We start from the raw sequence: 18,995 nt of genomic DNA on the forward strand, positions 1-18,995 counted from the left end.
TGCCAGCCACAGATGCAGGCAAAATGTTAGGAACAAGATCCATCAGACCACGGCCACACAGCCCAGAAAACCCACAACAACCAGTTGAATCTGGCCACGAAAGCCTTCGACAATACTCTCTTCAGCTAATGACAGGGACTTTGGCTCTGGGAAACTTAGACCCTGACAATCTTGTTGAACTGTAAGATGCCACTGGACTCAAATCTGGTGAATATAGGGCGATTCCGCACACAAGTAAAATAGGTTCGACCCAGTTCCCTGAGAAGGGTACTGACCTAGGTCGAAGCCATTGTTGTTCCCCACTGCAGCCAGCTTGATCCCAGCTCGGAGGGCGGAATCATCCTGTGCCTCTTCGCCTCTCCGTTCCGATTGGCTACTGTTCTGCGGCCATGTCCCGTCTATCCCCACACACGTTATAAAAAAACTGGCACAGGAATGGAGGGACGAAGGTGGCGTTTTTTGATTGGCCAGCTGTACGGATGCCCAAAACGCTCAGCCGTGATTGGCTGAGTGGGGGACTCCTGGCACCAGAGATTCCGCACTTTACTGGAATCGAGCCGAGTTCGAGCGTTGGTTCCCTGAAAAAGTAGTCGTTCCCAACTGGAGTCGGAAATTGGACCGTTACACGGGGCGAAGCTGGTACAAATCGATCCCAGTGGTTGTGCGGAGCACTTAGGTCGAACGCAGCTCGAACTTAGGTCGATAACCCAAGTGCGGAATCGACCATATTGGTTATCTGTGTGTGGAACACCATGGGTTCGCTTCAGATACTGGGAACAAACCAGACTTTGTGATGAGCACAGTCCTAGTTGATGAGTGTCCCCCTGGTTCCTCTCTTTGTGTGGTGAAACAAGACTGAGATCTCGTACCAGCTCCACTATGTCCTGACTCCCAAAGGAGAGCTCTGCAACCAGTTGTGTTTGTTTCTTTCCCGAGGCTAAACCGTGGTGACAAATCCTGCTTATTGGGAAAGTTACGAACTGCCATCGATGAGAGTTTAATAGACCAGAGTTATGCATTGGGACAGAACTGTAATTAAGGATCCCAGTTTATCGGGGAAACCAGCATGCCTTTTAGCTGAGGCACCCACACTGGGATGTTGAAACAACCGGAAAAAATTGGGAGTCGGTTTTCGATTTCAGCCAGCTGTGGTAAGCGAAAAGGGGAAAAGAAAGAAGGAAGAATCCAAACTTGACAGCTGATCGGAGCCGTGTCTGTTTTGTTTCTGACATCTGAGCTGAGCTTTGGGCCATTTACGCACTTGTGGTCTGCTTCACGGGGACTATAAATTCCCTTTGGGTCGGATTCTCGGTTGCACACACGCCTGGATTCGTCGAACCGCAGATCGGAGAATCCCCACAGTTTCTGGTAGCAGGGAAAGTGCTACTTTTCCCTGCCTTTGCAGGGAAAGTGAAGGAGGTGGCCATGCTCTACTCTCTGCATTTTTACGCTCCTCCTCCTCAGGTCGTGCAAGTTGAGAATTGTGGCATTTTTTTATAGAGTCCATCCATCTTAGGTTGGGTCTTCCCCTTTTCCTGTCGTCTTCAACCTTTTGTCTTTTCCAGCGACTTTTGTCTTCTTAAGCATGCGCATTTTTATTGTCATTGTGCACGCACAACGAAATTTACAGCAGCATTCCTCGATGCACACAATTTCAGACTCATACCCCATCCTCACTTTCCCCTTCCTCCACCCATCCCTACACAGCCCCAAACACATCGACACGAAGCCGCAGAGTTTAGCATCGCCACAGCTCTAGAGTAGAAGCTGTCTCTAAGACTCTTTGTCCTCGTTTTGATAGACCTGTATCGTCTGCCGGATGGCAACAGTTCAAAAAGAGAGTGGGCCGGATGAGACGGGTCTCTCGGAATATTTGGGGCTTTCTTTAGGCTTCGGGGATTATAGAGTTCTTCCAAGGAGGGGAGAGGGCAGCCGATAATCCTCTGTTCAGTAGTGATCACCCTTTGGAGTTATACAAAGTATAATACTTTGGAGTTATACAAAGTATAATAACCTCTGTTTAGGAAGATGAAAATGCTCCACCCATGCTGTTCTATTTATTTTCACGCTGCTGATCTACCGATAACTCAACAAACCAGTGGAATTGACACAGTCCATTTAATTATCAATAGACCAAACGTGGCATACATCCCCCCCCCTCCCCCCAATCCAAAAGGTGGCAGGCAACCTTTCCAGAAAGATTTTGAACGGGAAGGAAAGGAAGTGGTCAGAGGACAAAAAGGTGGATCAGATCAGTGTAGAGGGTACACTTTGCAGCCGGAGACTTCCCTTTTAAATGGAAGACTGTAGGAAAACTCCACTGTTAAGCGCATAGCTTAAGAGGCTTTAGAGTTCATGCGTGCACATTGGATGATTCCACACGGTACGAATATAATGGGCTGAGAAAGGAAATTATTCCCTTTTGGAGAAGTATTTTGCACAGGTTGTTGTGGGCTTTCTGGGCTGCGTGGCCGTGGTCTGGTAGATCTTGTTCCGAACGTTTCGCCTACATCTGTGGCTGGCATCTTCAGAAGCGTATCACAGAGAGAAGTGTGTTACACATTATGTCCAGTGTGTATTTTGCACAGGTCCCTTCCCCAAAACAGGATTGGCCCGGAGCCAGCGTGATGTAGTGGTTAAGAGCAGGTGCATTCTAATCTGGAGAACCAGGTTTGATTCCCCGCTCTGCCACTTGAGCTGTGGAGGCTTATCTGGGGAACCAGATTAGCTGGTGCACTCCAACACATGCCAGCTGGGTGACCTTGGGCTAGTCACAGTTCTTTGGAGCTCTCTCAGCCCCACCTATCTCACAGGGTGTTTGTTGTGGGGTGGGGGAGGGAAAGGCGATTGTAAGCCCCTTTGAGTCTCCTTACAGGAGAGGAAGGGGGGATATAAATCCAAACTCTTCTTCTTAAATTTCCCTCAACCTGGGTTTTTCAAAAATCGCTTAACTAGCAATCTTTTTACCCAAACCTGGGTTAAATCTGCTTTCAGGCAAACAGCATGGGTGCCAAATGCTTTATTTTTCCCACCCACTATCTGTTTTCCCATCTTTTTAACCTCATTTCAGTTGTGTTTCTGCTGAGCTACCAGCCACCATTACGGTGTGATCCTTGCCAGCAGCCATTTTGTGAACACCGTGGGCAAATTCTCTCGTTCTTTCATAGCCCACCGTTTCCCAAACGTCCCCCAACCACATTTTCTCCCCCTGGCTGCGATTGTGAGCACCATTTCACCGATAAAGGAATGCTTTCACAATTGTTGGGCCATTTGGGGCATTTGGGTGAAGGGGTCGAAAGAAAACTGGTTATTTTCCCAGACCTCAACTCGATTCCTTCATGGAAAACGGGCACCCATGTGAAGAGAAAAAACCGAACACGGGTTCAAAAATTATGGCTGCAACCCGTTATTGTTATGCAGTGCGGAATTGACCATTGAGATACATATGCACTAAAGACAAGATGTACCCGTTTCCCAATGTTTCATGATGTTGTGAAACAGGGCTATTGTCAGCTGTCAAGAAGAAGAAGAAGAAGAAGAAGAAGAAGAAGAAGAAGAAGAAGAAGAGGAGGAGGAGGAGGAGGAGGAGGAGGAGGAGGAGGAGGAGGAGGAGGAGGAGGATTTATATCCCCCTTTCTCTCCTGTAAGAGATTCAAAGGGGCTTACAAGCTCCTTTCCCTCCCCCACCCCACAACAAATACCCTGTGAGGTAGGTGGGGCTGAGAGAGCTCCAAAGAACTGTGACTAGCCCAAGGTCACCCAGTTGGCATGTATTGGAGTGCCCAAGCTAATCTAGTTCCCCAGATAAGCCTCCACAGCTCAAGTGGCAGAGCAGGGAATCAAACCCAGTTCTCCAGTATAGAGTGCACCTGCTCTTATCTACAGTACCATGCTGATGGGACATTTCCAGGTAGAAACCGACCCACCTGCTAATCTACATGGAGTGGGACGGAGGCGATGATGTCCCGAGGAGAATCCAGCTCCCCAGAGGAATGAGAGTGCAGCCTTTCTTTTACTCTGTAGTCACTTTCAGTATCCTGCCAAGTTCACAATTATTCACAGCTGAATAGAGTCAGCTTGTGGCTTTTAAAAACAAGCTTTCCCTCTTCATAAAACAAGCGTTTATGATTTCACTGGAAAATGCACGTGACTTCTCTTTTGGAAGACAGCACAGTGGCTCCAGAATGGTGTGGCGGTTTCAGAGTCGAACTCAGACGAGACTGAGGTCCAAATCACCATTCAGCTGGTCGATGACACGGCCTACCTCAAAGGGTCGTTGTGTGGGCAGAATGGAAAATCATACGCACTCTCCCTGTGTTCCCTGGAGGGAATATTTTAGAAATGAATCCTGTGTAGGCTGGGAAGCGGGAGGGTTGGAACAAAAATGTCATAAAGACCTGTTGCGGTGAAAGTATGCTTCGGTTATAATACCTGATTGGCGGCCCCACCCTGGCTACCATAATGTTTAAGAAAGCAGCCCTGAAGGGGAAAAAAGATCAAGAAACAAAGGAGTCAGAGATTCACTGAGGGGAAGGAGGAGAAATTCAGGCCTTTCCGAAGGTAAATAAGGGCAGGGATAACACCATAGCCTTGCCAAAGCGTTGCAGATTTAAATAGTAGGATGTGAACAGTGGAGTCATCCTCACGTGGTAAACAAAAGACTTTTCTGGTTTTGGTGGGTTTTCCGGGCTGTGTGGCCGTGGTCTGGTAGATCATGGCCATGCAGCCCGGAAAACCCACCACAACCATTTGAATCCGGCTGTGAAAGCCTTTGTCAATACAAGATACAGCGAAGAAGAAGAGTTTGGATTTATATCCCCCCTTTCTCTCCTGCAGGAGACTCAAAGGGGCTGACAATCTCCTTGCCCTTCCCTCCTCACAACAAACACCCTGTGAGATAGGTGGGGCTGAGAGAGCTCCGAGAAGCTGTGACTAGCCCAAGGTCACCCAGCTGGCGTGTGTGGGAGTATACAGGCTAATCTGAATTCCCCAGATAAGTTTCCACAGCTCAGGCGGCAGAGCGGGGAATCAAACACGGTTCCTCCAGATTAGATACACAAGCTCTTAACCACCTACGCCACTGCAGTGGAACCTCAGTTTTCGTTGGTCATCCGTCCGAAAAGAATATATGAAAACCGAAACCGATGAAAACTGAGGCAAACTTTTCCATAGGAATCAATGTAAATCCAATTAATCTGTTCCAGGCACTCCAAAAAACAAACCAAAACACACATTTTTTGGTGAATAAACATAGTGTTTAATGCTGAAAACAGGAACAAACAATAACAATAGGACCAGCTTCAGAGCCAGTGGACCAATGTCGCCCCAGAAAGCTGTCCCGGGAGGTCTGTTTCAGACGGCTCTTTAAGATTTGTCTGAAATGGAGCAAGATATTGTCATTAAACAAGTTGCAGACACGGCCTGCAACAGCTTTGTCCGGGTGATTTTTCTCCACAAACCCCCGCACCTTACTGCAACTCGATGAAAACCGAGGCAAATGATGAAAACCGAGACAATTTTTTCCCTGCAAAAATCAATGAAAACCGATACCAATGAAAACCGAAGGCAATGAAAACCGAGGTTGCACTGTACTTTTCTTTTTCCCCTCTTGTGTCTTGTCTAGCTCAGCAAACAATTGCTCATATGTCTTGACTCACAGACCAGGTGGAGGGTTCGTCATCGTGACACTTTGCATGTTCGCAAATTATATAGGTAAAACGTATATGTTATCCGCCATTCTAACCACCTTCCATTGCAAAACTATCCACTCTACAGCTGTTTACGTTAGGTAGTAATAAAGTCAAAGGTGATTAAGCTCACCTTGCTTGATCGGCTTAGAAGAAGAAGAAGAAGAAGAAGAAGAAGAAGAAGAAGAAGAAGAAGAAGAAGAAGAAGAAGAAGAAGAAGAAGAAGAAGAAGAAGAAGAAGAAGAAGAAGAAGAAGAAGAATGCTTTAGCATTTTTACGCTTTTTCAAATTCAGTTTATTCTTTTCCTAGACACAAAGATACTTGAAAACTATAAGGAAAAATATACAGACGTTCCTTTTCCCCTCTTTGTAGATTTCTACATAAGAACATAAGAACATAAGAACAAGCCAGCTGGATCAGACCAGAGTCCATCTAGTCCAGCTCTCTGCTACTCGCAGTGGCCCACCAGGTGCCTTTGGGAGCTCACATGCAGGAGGTGAAAGCAATGGCCTTCTGCAGCTGTTGCTCCCGAGCACCTGGTCTGTTAAGGAATTTGCAATCTCAGATCAAAGAGGATCAAGATTGGTAGCCATAAATCGACTTCTCCTCCATAAATCTGTCCAAGCCGCTCTTAAAGCTATCCAGGTTAGTGGCCATCACCAGGGGTGTAGCTAGGGTAAATGGAGCCCGGGGCAAAATCTGAGTTTTGCGCCCCCCCCCCCCATATGGGCAGCGTCCCTCCCCCACCACGGCCAAACAACATTTTTTTGCACCAGGTCATCTCAAAGTCACCATCGCATTATAGAACATGCCCCAACACACAAATCTGAACACACCCAGGGCTCCCTAGTTTAAACAACATTGAAAGTGATGCTATTTTTTTTTTTGAGCGGGAATCCACCCACAGAAGCAGCATCAGCACGTGTATTTAAACTATAAATTAGATTCTCCTTTTAAATCCACCTTAAGGGGATTACTCTGGGCTCCCTAGTTCAAACAACATTGAAAGTGATGCTGTTTCAGGGTAGATTCTCCATTCCCAAACAGCATCATTTTCAATGTTGGTGTATCGTGAGTTTTCTGGGCTGAGTGGCCGTAGTCTGGTATATCTTGTTCCTAATGTTTCACCTGCATCTTGTGGCTGGTATTTTTTTCAGAGGTGTATCACAGAGAGAAGTCTACTATACACTATGTCCAGCCTTCTCTTATAACGGGGCTTCTCTCCCAGTGATACACCTCTGAAGATGCCATACAGATGCAGGCAAAGCGTTAGGAACAAGACCTACCAGACCGCGGCCACACAGCCTGTAAAACTCCTACAGCCACCAGTTGAATCTAGTTTTGAAGCCTTCAACAATACTTTCATTTTTTTTTTTAATCTAGGGAGCCCAGATTCTCCCTTTAAATCCACTCCAAAGGATTTAAAGAGAGAACCTAAGGGGAAAGTTTGAGGGAGTGCCTGTCAGGGGAGCAATGGTTAAGCTAACAGTACCAAACTTTTAGGCTATCTTCAGGAGACTCTCCTGATGAAACCACCCAGGTTTAGTGAAGTTTGGTTCAGGAAGCCCAAAGTTATGGACCCTCAAAAGGGTAGCCACATCTACCATTAGCTCCCATTGGAAACAATGGGGGATGGGGGCACCCCTTTTGGGGGTCCAGCTTTGGACCCCCTGAACCAAACTTCACCAAACTTGGCTGGGCCTATAATCAGGAGAGTCACCTGACAATACTCTGAAGGCTTGGTGCTGCTAGCTCTAAAAAACTGCGCCCCCCTGCGAAGCCACAAATGGAAAAAACCTGAAAAATAGAAAAAGCCATAAATGAACCTGCAATTTTTGCGCCCACCACAAGGTGGCGCCCGGGGCACTTGTCCCCGGATGTCCCCATGGTAGCTACGCCTCTGGCCATCACCACCTCCTGTAGCAGCATATTCCAAACACCAATCACACGTTGCGTGAAGAACTGTTTCCTTTTATTAGTCCTAATTCTTCCCCCCAGCATTTTCAATGGATGCCCCCTGGTTCTAGTATTGTGAGAAAGAGAGAAAAATTTCTCTCTGTCGACATTTTCTACCCCATGCATAATTTTATAGACTTCAATCATATCCCCCCTCAGCCATCTCCTCTCCAAACTAAAGAGTCCCAAACGCTGCAGCCTCTCCTCATAGGGAAGGTGCTCCAGTCCCTCAATCATCCTTGTTGCCCTTCTTCTCTGCACTTTTTTTCTATCTCTCCTCAATATCCTTTTTTGAGATGTGGGAGACCTCAGAACTGGACACAGTATCTCCAAGTGCGGTACAGCGACCACTGCTTTATATAAGGGCATGACAATCTTTTGCAGTTTTATTAGTCAATTCCTTTCCTAATGACTCCCCAGCATAGAGTTTCTTGCCTTTTTTCACACTAGCTTGCCATGCATTGAGTTGACATTCCCATGGAACTATCAACTACATATAGTAGCACCTTGGAGCACCTTCCTTATGAAGAGAGGCTGCAGCGTTTGGGACTCTTTAGTTTGGAGAGGAGACGTCTGAGGGGGATATGGATTGAAGTCTACTAAAATTATGCATGAGGTAGAAAACATTGACAGAGAGAAATTTTTCTCTCTTTCTCACAATACTAGGAACCAGGGAGGCATCCATTGAAAATGCTGGGGGGAAGAATTAGGACTAATAAAAGGGAACACTTCTATCTACGCTAAGAACGCATTGGCTTGATTGGTGTTTGGAATATGCTGCCACACAGGAGGTGGTGATCACCTCAACCTGGATAGCTTCAAAAGGGGCTAGGACAGATTTATGGAGGAGAAGTCGATCTATGGCTACCAATCTTGATCCTCCTTGATCTCAGATTGCAAATGCCTTAGCAGACCAGGTGCTCAGGAGCAGCAGCAGCAGGAAGGCCATTGCTTTCACCTCCTGCAGGTGAGCTCCCAAAAGGCACCTGAGTGGGCCACTGCGAGTAGCAGGGAGAGCTGGACGAGATGGACTCTGGTCTGATCCAGCTGGCTTGTTCTTATGTTCTTAGTACCACTGGCGCAAAAGAATTTAAAGATAATGACGCTGCAAAAGAAATCGTAGAGACTTGCTGCATCCAATGAAAACACTGGCATGAGGCCTGTTTAAAAATTAAAAAAGCAAAGAGACAAACAGGAGCCTAAACCGGCAGCCTCGGATTCAGGGCCTTTTGATTGGCATGAGGCAGCACAAGATGACACAACCGATTGCATCGGGGTGTGTCAGAAAAATCCTGCCTGGGAGTGGCAGGTGTGAGGCTGGCGGAGGGAGAGGTGGTGGAGTGGGATAATCTTCCCGTCCGGGTGCATTCTGCGAGGCGAAAACAAGACTCAGAGCATCACTCGGAGACACGGTTGCAAAGACGGCTCGCGATGCCTCATCTCTTTTCCAAGTCTCCTAAAAGGGCGCTGTTCCTGATGTCAGACCAAAGGAGGGCCTGTGGCTCTGAGGTAGATCCTCATGCAGAGGGTCCTAGAGCAGCAGTGGCGTAGGAGGTTAAGAGCTCGTGTATCTAATCTGGAGGAATCGGGCTTGATTCCCAGCTCTGCCGCCTCGAGCTGTGGGAGGCTGATCCTGGAATTCAGATTAGCCTGTGCACTCCCACAATAATACGCCAGCTGGGTGACCTTGGGCTAGTCAGCTAAAGCTTCTTCGAGCTCTCTTGAAGCCCCACCTGCCACCTCACAGGATGTTTGTTGTGAGGGGGGAAGGGCAAGGAGATTGTAAGCCCCTTTGAGTCTCCTGCAGGAGAGAAAGCGGGGATATAAATCCAAACTCTTCTTCTTCTTCTTCTTCAATCCCCGGCCTCTCCAGTTATAGGGATCAGTGCCAAGTCATAGGAAAGACCTCAACTGAGCCAAAACTAACAAAATGGATTTCAACAGAGATAAACGTAAGATATTTCATTTAGGCAGGAAAAAAAATGAAATGCACAGATATAGGATGGGAGACACCTGGCTTGACAACACTACATGTGAAACAGATCTGGGAGTCTTAGTAGACCACAAACTGAACATGAGTCAGCAGTGTGATGCGGCAGCCAAGGAAGCCAATGCGATTCTGGGATGCATCAATAAGAGTAGTGTCTAGATCGAGGGAAGTAGCTATACCACTCTACTCTGTATTGGTCAGACCTCACTTGGAGTGTTGTGTTCAGTTTTGGGCACCGCAATTTAAGAAGGATATTGACAAGCTGGAACGGGTCCAGAGGAGGGTGACCACAATGGTATAAGGTCTGGAATCGATGCCCTATGAAGAGAGACTTAGGGAGCTGGGGATGTTTAGTCTGGAGAAGCGAAGGTTAAGGGGGGACATGATAGCTATGTTTAAATATTTGAAGGGATGCCATGTCAAAGAGGGAGCAAGCTTGTTTTCTGCTGCTTCAGAGACTAGGACACAGAATAATGGATTCAAGGTGCAGGAAAAGAGATTCCACCCAAACATTAGGAAGAACTTTCTGACCGTCAGGGCTGTTCGACAGTAGAATTCACTATATCTGAGTGTGGTGGAGTCTTCTTCTTTTAAGAACATAAGAACTAGCCTGCTGGATCAGACCAGAGTCCATCTAGTCCAGCATTCTGCTACTCGCAGTGGCCCACCAGGTGCCTTTGGGAGCTCACATGCAGGATGTGAAAGCAATGGCCTTCTGCTGCTGCTGCTGCTCCTGAGCACCTGGTCTGCTAAGGCATTTGCAATCTGAGATCAAGGAGGATCAAGATTGGTAGCCATAGATTGACTTCTCCTCCATAAATCTGTCCAAGCCCTTTTTAAAGCTATCCAGGTTAGTGGCCATCACCACCTCCTGTGGCAGCATATTCCAAACACCAATCACACGTTAGTGAAGAAGTGTTTTCCTTTATTAGTCCCTCATTCTTCCCCAGCATTTTCAATGAATGCCCCTGGTTCTAGTATTGTGAGAGAAAAGAGAGAAAAATTTCTCTCTGTCAACATTTTCTACCCCATGCATAATTTTATAGACTTCAATCATATCCCCCCTCAGACGTCTCCTCTCCAAACTAAAGAGTCCCAAACGCTGCAGCCTCTCCTCATAAGGAAGGTGCTCCAATCCTTCAATCATCCTCGTTGCCCTTCTCTGCACTTTTTCTATCTCTAAAACTATTTCTGAAACTATTTCTAAAACTATTTCTAAAACTATTTCTAAAACTTTTGGGGAGTTTTAAACAGAGGCTCAGATTAACATCTGTCAGGAGTGCTTTGATTGTGTGTCATAGATTAGAAGAAGAGTTGGATTTATATCCCCCCCTTTCTCTCCTATGTTCCTGCATGGCAGGGGGTTGGACTGGATGGCCCTTGGGGGTCTCTTGGGGGTCTCTTCCAACCCTGTGATTCTATTATTCTATTATTCTAACTACCTGAGATCCTGGAAAGCTACTTCCGGACAGAGTGCATAATGCTAACTTTATTGAACCAAAGTCTGACTGATTCCGCACGTGCAGAATAATGCACATTTCAATCCACTTTCACAATTGTTTGCAAGTGGACTTTGCTATTCCGCACAGTAAAATCCAGCTTCAAAGTGGATTGAAAGTGCATTGAAAATGCATTCTTCTGTATGTGAGGAGGGGGCCTCAGTAAGGCAGCTGCAGGGGTTCGTAAGGCCGGTATCCTGTTCTCAACAGTGGACACCCCCTCTGGGAATTTCCCAACAGACAACCACAAACATAAGTTAAAAACACGGGCCTGAAAACCAGACTACTCCTTAAACGTCAATAACAATACACTCCAGTTGTGTGGCGGAATGCTAGGCGGTCAGAGGCATAATGGCAAAGATTCTGTCGCTCCACCTCCAAAGGGGCTTTATGCAGTGGTGGGATCCAAAAATTTTAGGAACAGGTTCCCACGGCGGTGGGATTCAAACTGTGGCGTAGCGCCAATGGGGCTGGGCGGGGCATGATGGGGGTGTGGCCGGGCATTCCGGGGGCGGGGCATTCCTGGGTGGGGCTGTGGCAAGGACGCAGCCGCTGCGCCGGTCCTTGGGCGGGAAACGAATGCACGCAGGCGCAGGCTGCCACGCACGGCGGCGCACCTCCTGCTAGACTGCTTCATGTTCTGCGCGCTACTGCTGAGAGGAGGGGCATGACTAAGGCAAAAATCACAGGGCAAAACCACCAATTAGTAACCCCCTCTCAGCACACACAAATAATGAGTAACCTACTCTTGGGAACCTGTGAGAACCTGCTGGATCCCACCTCTGGCTTTACGTGGTGCAAAAGGGAGGGGAAATGAAAAATCCGCCTGCTGCCCGAATTGCCCCATATGTCAAACAGGCTTTCATTGCTGTTTTGTGTGACGTGTGTCTGCAGGTCTGAGGGCTGTCATTCCCGGGCTGGAACACTGGTGGAATCTGGAGAACCAGGTTTGATTCCCTGCTCTGCCACTTGTGCACTCCAACACATGCCAGCTGGGTGACCTTGGGCTAGTCACAGCTCTTCTGAGCTCTCTCAGCCCCACCCACCTCACAGGGTGTTTGTCGTGGGGAGGAGGGGAAGGGAAAGGAGATTGTAAGCCCCTTTGAGTCTCCTATAGGAGAGAAAGGGGGGGATATAAATCCAACTCTTCTTCTAATCTATGACCATTCGACCCTCACTTCTGGATTGTAACAGTTCCAAACACTATCGATAACTCATGTCGGTGACCAACAAAGGATCAGACACTTCTCAGGTAAATTAGAAGAAGAGAAGAAGAGGAGCTTGGATTTATACCTCACCTTTTGCTCCTGTAAGGAGACTCAAGGTGGCTTACAATAAGGTGACCAGATTGTCACCTGTGTAAACCGGGACAGGGCGGGAAACGGGAGCACCCCAGAAGGCAGTGCAAAAATTGGGACGATTCAAAAAACCAGCGGGATGCGGGACAAATTGTTTTAAGGCGGGACTGTCCCGCCAAAAGCGGGACGTCTGGTCACCATAGCTTACAAGCTCCTTTCCCTTCCTCTACCCACAACAGACACCTTGTGAGGCAGATGGGGCTGAGAGAGTTCTGAGAGAACTGTGACTAGCCCAATATCACCCAGAAGGAATTTAGGAGCGTGGAAACACATCTGGTTCACCTGATAAGCCTCTGCCACTCAGGTGAAGCAGTGGGGAATCAAACCCGGTTCTCCAGATTAGAATCCACCAGCCCTTAACCACTACACCATGCTGGCAAGGAAGTAAGCATGCCAACAATTGGGAATCAGCATGCGATTGGGTTGGGTGAGCGAAGAAATTTTCCCCAGTTCTCTTATGTTTTATTCCAGATCCTTCCACAGGCCCGTTAAGCTCGGGCCAACCGTAAATGTACCACAAGCAGGAAGGAGAGTTTTGATTTGTACCCCCCTCTTCCTCTCCTGTAAGGAAACTTGAAAGGGGCTTAAATTTTGTGCTTAACCACTACACCATACTGGCCATACAACAATGGCGTATCTACCTAGGGACAAGGGGTACCCCTTGTCCCCGGGCGCCACTCTTCTGGTCACCTGGGGGGTGCAGAATCAGCCCCCCACGTGACCAGGAAGTCCTGCTGCCTCGTCATTTTCGCGGGCTTCGACCCCTTCCCTGCCAGTCGAGGCACGCAAAAACGAGGCAGCAGGACTTCCTGCTGCCTCCAAGTGCCCTCAACCCCACCCTGGACAACCTGGGAGCCCAGTCGGCAGAGGGAGTCTGGAGGGGGAGGTAGGCACCCTAGACTTTGCCCATGTCCATGGTGACATGGGCGGGTTTGAGGGCAGTGGGGGATGGAGCCTGGGGGCATCAGGGGTGGAGCTGGGGTGGGGGGCAGAGCCTGGGGGCCTCCTGGAGACAATTTGTCTCCGGGCGCCGTTTACCCCCGGTACGCTTCTGCCATACAAACATTATTATAAAAACAACACGTCCAGAAGTAAACATATTAGGTTTAACAACCCCAAAATGAAAAACCTTCTCTCACGTGTGACAGGGCGTTGTGTTTCGTGCATGCCTCTCCTTAATTAAAGCCCAACTGTATCATAGCGAGCATAATTTCAGAAGATGCGAGAAGTTGGTGAGAGAGGTGTCATAATCACCTCACAGCAGTCATTATGCTTCGCTGCGATACATTATGGGCTTTACACCACCTTTCCCTTCAGAGCCATTATTTTCATTCACACAGCAGATTTAGTGATTGATTTGGTGACTCAAACTCAAACGGTGAATCAGCTGAGAATCGTCACTGTTGGGCCTTAGGCCAAAATAATAACCAGTGTGTGTTAGTCCCATCTCTTTTGTTACTCATTACCTCAAGAAGGTACCGTTTTGGGGGTGCTAGCGAGAAAAACCAGAAAGACGCCACCTCCTAAAGAAGACAGCAGGCGGACTTCTTCTTTGGATGAAAACACTCATTATCTCACAGGAGGGATTTCCTGGGCCAGAGAAGAGAGAACGCTTTTAGATCATGTCCGCACACATCACTACTGGCATTGTTTGAGGAGACCATAAAAAGCAATCATTTCGCACCACTGAAGGACAGAAAACCGATTTCTCCTCAGCACCGTGTGTGCCTTCCAAAACTAGGTTAATCGATGTTACATCAGTCTCAATATTGTAGACGCTTCCTGCGTCTTATAATTTGCACTAGGTGTTTATGAGTTCTTCACAGGCTATTAGGCAACCTCGTATACAAAATAATGTTAGACCAATAACCCTTCGGGAAAAATAATGTTAGACCAATAAGCCCTCAGGCTCCGTCTAGAGGCTGGGAGCGTGGCCAGCTGGGCTCGCCCTGTCCCCATCTCCACCTGGAGGCTAAGTTTGAGGCCAACCACGCCCAAGATCGGAACAGCAAGGGCCCATTTGAGTTTGGCATTACCCAGCCTGCAGCTTAGATCCGCACGTGCAGAATAACGCACTTTCAATCCACTTTCACAATTATTGGCAAGTGGATTTGGCCATTTCGCACAGTCAAATCCAGCTGCAAAGTGCATTGAAAGTGTGTTGAGAGTCAGTGGCGTAGCTGCCATGGGATAGGGTGGGGCGCCACGCCCCAGGCACTCGCCATTGGGGTCATGTGGCCCCCGACACCCCTCCCCCTTCCCCCGGCAGGCCCGGCAGAAGCCCGGAGTTCAGCCAGCTGTGGCCGGACGTTGAGCATTTCCGGACTTCTTATCCTTCTTCTGGATCCTGTTTTTGAATCTAGCGAGGCCACCAAACAAATGTGCAGTCTACCACACTAGCGCCATTCATTCATTCATTCATTCATTCATTCATTCATTCATTCATTCATTCATTCATTCATTCATTCATTGGATTTATGGAGCAAATTAATTGACCTTGTTGAGGTGTAATACCACTCAGATTCTTACGCCACTACTCTACAAAATGAGTCTGTGACCTCTTTCTGTGGTTCTGTGGGGCAGAACTTGGAATGAGTTTGCAACAACAATTTTTTAAAAACAAAATGGTTTACTTTCTTAACATATAACATCAAACATCAACATTTGACATCACACTTCAAGGTCCTGTTCAGGTTTGCATTTTCAAGTCCTTATATTTACAGTCTACGGATACTTCCAAGTCCAATTCTTCTTTGCAAGTGGGTTGGCTCCTGAAGACTCCAAGGGCTTGATGAACAGGATCCAACATGATGAAGGTTTCCAGGAGAACTCTCACCCATTACAAACACAAAAAGAAACCCTGAAACTATAAACTCCAACATTTACAACATAGCAAAAATAAACAACTACCTTCCCACTAGTTCCCAACAACATTGCAGTTACCTTAACAAGGTGTTCAGGGCTTATACCAATCAAGGTCCGAGTCTGGTAGCCTCGTCTCCTCCAAACTACATGAGCTCTGCAGCCTCCTGCTGCTTTGAGTCTCCACCCCTTCCTGGGTCAACCCATTCTGAGCATGGGGGTTACAAGTCCACTAACTTTATCAGCCTCTGAGTCGTACTTGCAAACAGCCACTTTCTAATTCACCTGTGGTGGTGAACAATGATCCACTGCAGGTCGGCAGGAGAAAAAACCTAGAGGAACGTTTAATTCTTTTTACCCCACTCCTGTGCCAAATTACCAGCTTGTAATATTGATAGGGTCTTGCAGCGTGGTGTAGTGGTTGAGAGTAGGTGCACTCTAATCTGGAGAACCGGGTTTGATTCCCTGCTCTGCCACTTGAGCTGTGGAGGCTTATCTGGTGAACCAGATCAGCTTGTACACTCCGACACATGCCAGCTTGGTGACCCTGGGCTCATCACAGATCTTTGGAGCTCTCTCAGCCCCACCCACCTCACAGGGTGTTTGTTGGGGGGGGGGAGGGAAAGGAGATTGTAAACCTCTTTGAGTCTCCTTACAGGAGAGAAAGGGGGGATATAAATCCAATTCTTCTTCTTCTTAGCAACACGCTGCAGAGTGGATGGTGAAACCTTGATGAAAAGGTGCCGATTCTTTTGAAACCTAGATGTATCTAGATTAATTTCTCAGTGGAGATTCGGCCAAAGTGGCGAATATTAAAACGTTTCAAAGATTAAAACAGTGCTTAAAATACAAATGTATCTATAATATTGTAAAAGGAGGTATATCGATAGATCGATAGATCGATCGATAGATCGATCGATAGATCGATAGATAGATCGATAGATAGATCGATAGATCGATAGATCGATAGATAGATAGATAGATAGATAGATAGATAGATAGATAGATAGATAGATAGATAGATAGATAGATAGATAGATAGATAGATAGATAGATAGATAGATAGATAGATAGATAGATAGATAGATAGATAGATAGATAGATAGATAGATAGATAGATAGATAGATAGATAGATAGATAGATAGATAGAGGATGAGGATGAGGATGAGGAAGATGGATGGATGGATGGATGGATGGATGGATGGATGGATGGATGGATGGATGGATGGATGGATGGATGGATGGATGGATGGATGGATGGATGGATGGATGGATAACTGGGTTTGATTCCCCGCTTTACCACTTGAGTTGTGGCGGCTTATCTGGTGAACCAGATTAGATTGTGCACTCCAACACATGCCAACTGGGTGACCTTGGGCTAGTCACAGCTTTTCAGAGCTCTCTAAGCCCCACCTACCTCACATGCAGTGGTGGGATTCAGCAGATTCGCACCACTTCGGCAGAACCAGTTGTTAAAATGATGCTTGTAAATAACTAGTAGTTAAATTATTTGAATCCCACCACAGGAAACAGTTGTTAAATTATTTGAATCCCACAGGGTGTTTGTGGGGGGGGGGGGGGGGGAAAGGAGATTGCAAGCCTCTTAGAGTCTCCTTGTAGGAGAGAAAGGGGGGATATAAATCCAAACTACACCTCCTCCTCCTCCTCCTCCTCCTCCTCCTCTTCTTCTTCTCCTTCTTCTTCTAATGCTTTATAACATCAAACAAATATATTGGAAGAATGAGATGGGGAAGATTCCATAAACGTTTGACCCTCAGCCATAACCGTGAAAAAACCCTTTCATGACTACAGAAGTGTGGGAAGCTATTGGGAGACGGGGCAGTGAGATCGAATCACATCCCTTTTCTCTTTTTTTTCTTTCAGGTACCCAAAGCTGCTGACTTCCTTCTGGACTTTTAAAATCTGTACGAAGGTGTGACAAGGCGTTGCCATGTGGAAGAAGGAAATTGGCTTCTTGGCTGGCATCCTGTTTTTCCAGTTGACAATTAACGCGGCAGGTGAGAGTGTAAACTTGCTGCGGGACAGGCTGTAGAAATTCCAAGCACAGCGGCTAATTTGTGTACGGAACTCCCCGACACAAGATGCGTCAATGGCCACGGACTTTACAAAAGGGAATTGGACACATTCACGGAGGGAGGGGGAGGTTTCTCAATACTGAACGACAATCAGGGTTAAAGGGAGCTTCCATGTGCAGTGACAGTGTACCTTTGAACAGCAGGTACCAGGGATAAACAGCAGGGAAGAGCTGCTAATTGGATACCTGCGCTTTAGGACCCGCCCGCCCCTCAATCCAGCCAGATATTTTTAGAAATAAGTTGCTGAGCTAGATCAGCCATCAGATAAACGCGTTGCTGGACCAGTCTAGCAGAAGCAACAGTAATGAAGCACTGAACTTCCCTGTCCAAAGGCAGTTTGCCTGGGAATACCTTTTGGTTCACAAAGAGGGTAAGGTTATTACCTGCCTGAACCTGGTTTGCAGGTACCAAGGAACATCTGGTTGGTTCCCATGACATTATAGCCTCATGGAAATCCCTCCCGTCCCCAAAACCCCACACTCTGCATGCTCTGCCCCTAAAATATCCCGGAATTTTCCAGTCTGGAGCTAGGAACCCTAGTGTGTAAATGAATGATAATTCTCATGTTCGTTCCGGACTATATTCTAATGCGGAAGTATACAACTTTCTAATGCGGAAGTATACAACTATATTCATTCGGGACTATATTACACACAGTAAGACAGGGTTTATGTCTTCCCCGGCTCTTTTTTTCCAGACTGAAATTCTCCCCAAGAGTCGCTGTTTGCCTAGCTAGGGAAACTCAGGTATAACTATACTCTGTCCCTCATAAAGATGAGGTGCAGTTGAGGTGCAGTGGTTGGGAAAGTTGTATACTTCCGCATTAGAATATAGTCCTGAACGAATACGAGAATTATCATTCATTTTTACGCACCGTCAGAACCATTACGCTGGGCATTATTGAACGTGGGACTTTCATAATAAGAGCATTTATGCCAAAATGTATTTTCACTTTCAAACTTTCAAACGGATGAGGGGAGGCAGGGCTAGGTAGGCACTAGGACCCAAGCACAGCATTCGACAACAAAGAAGATCCGGCATGCTTTGTTCTGTGGCGGAGGAAATGGTGCCCGGGAACAACAGCTGCTCCTGGTGCCCCCCCCTGCACTTGGGGGCGGGGCTTGGAGGGAGGGCGGCACAGTGGTTTGGAAGGGAGGACTATGTCGAGCGCTCACCCCTCCTCTTGTCCACAAACCTGGCCACGCAGCTCCTCATGGCCCGCAGCGCCTCCCCTTCTGCGCCTCAGGCTGCCGCTATGGAGCAGCGAACGGGCACCAGGGCTGGGTGTTGGGCAGAGGAGGAACATCTGAGCCACGCCCACCCCTGAACCCTGCCCCTGAGAGTCGGCGTGGGGGAGGAGGGTGCAATTTTTGTGCCCCCCCCCCACTGTTGAGCCCGGGGTCATCTGTCTAATCCTGTCCCTGTGTGGGGGGGTAATGCCCCTGTAACAGGGCTCCCCGACACTGGAGGGCACCCCACCACCCGCTGGCAATTTTCCTGGCACCTGCCAAGTGTTGCAAGAAAGTGGGCAAAGCCAAGCAGGAC

The 18,995-nt window shown here is 47.5% G+C and overlaps 1 protein-coding gene across 1 annotated transcript in view; it reads left to right on the top strand.

The window, feature by feature from the left end:
- Positions 1–18,995, top strand: part of LOC125425365 (lysosomal acid glucosylceramidase-like) — a 45,247-nt gene that overhangs the window by 2,030 nt on the left and 24,222 nt on the right. The window contains exon 2 of the mRNA XM_048482979.1: positions 17,239–17,372. Coding sequence (XP_048338936.1) covers positions 17,306–17,372 — 67 coding nt within the window. The 5' untranslated portion in view covers positions 17,239–17,305. The remainder of the gene's footprint in view (positions 1–17,238; positions 17,373–18,995) is intronic.

Source organism: Sphaerodactylus townsendi, unplaced genomic scaffold (assembly GCF_021028975.2).
Source record: "Sphaerodactylus townsendi isolate TG3544 unplaced genomic scaffold, MPM_Stown_v2.3 scaffold_33, whole genome shotgun sequence".
Classification (NCBI taxonomy): domain Eukaryota; kingdom Metazoa; phylum Chordata; class Lepidosauria; order Squamata; family Sphaerodactylidae; genus Sphaerodactylus; species Sphaerodactylus townsendi.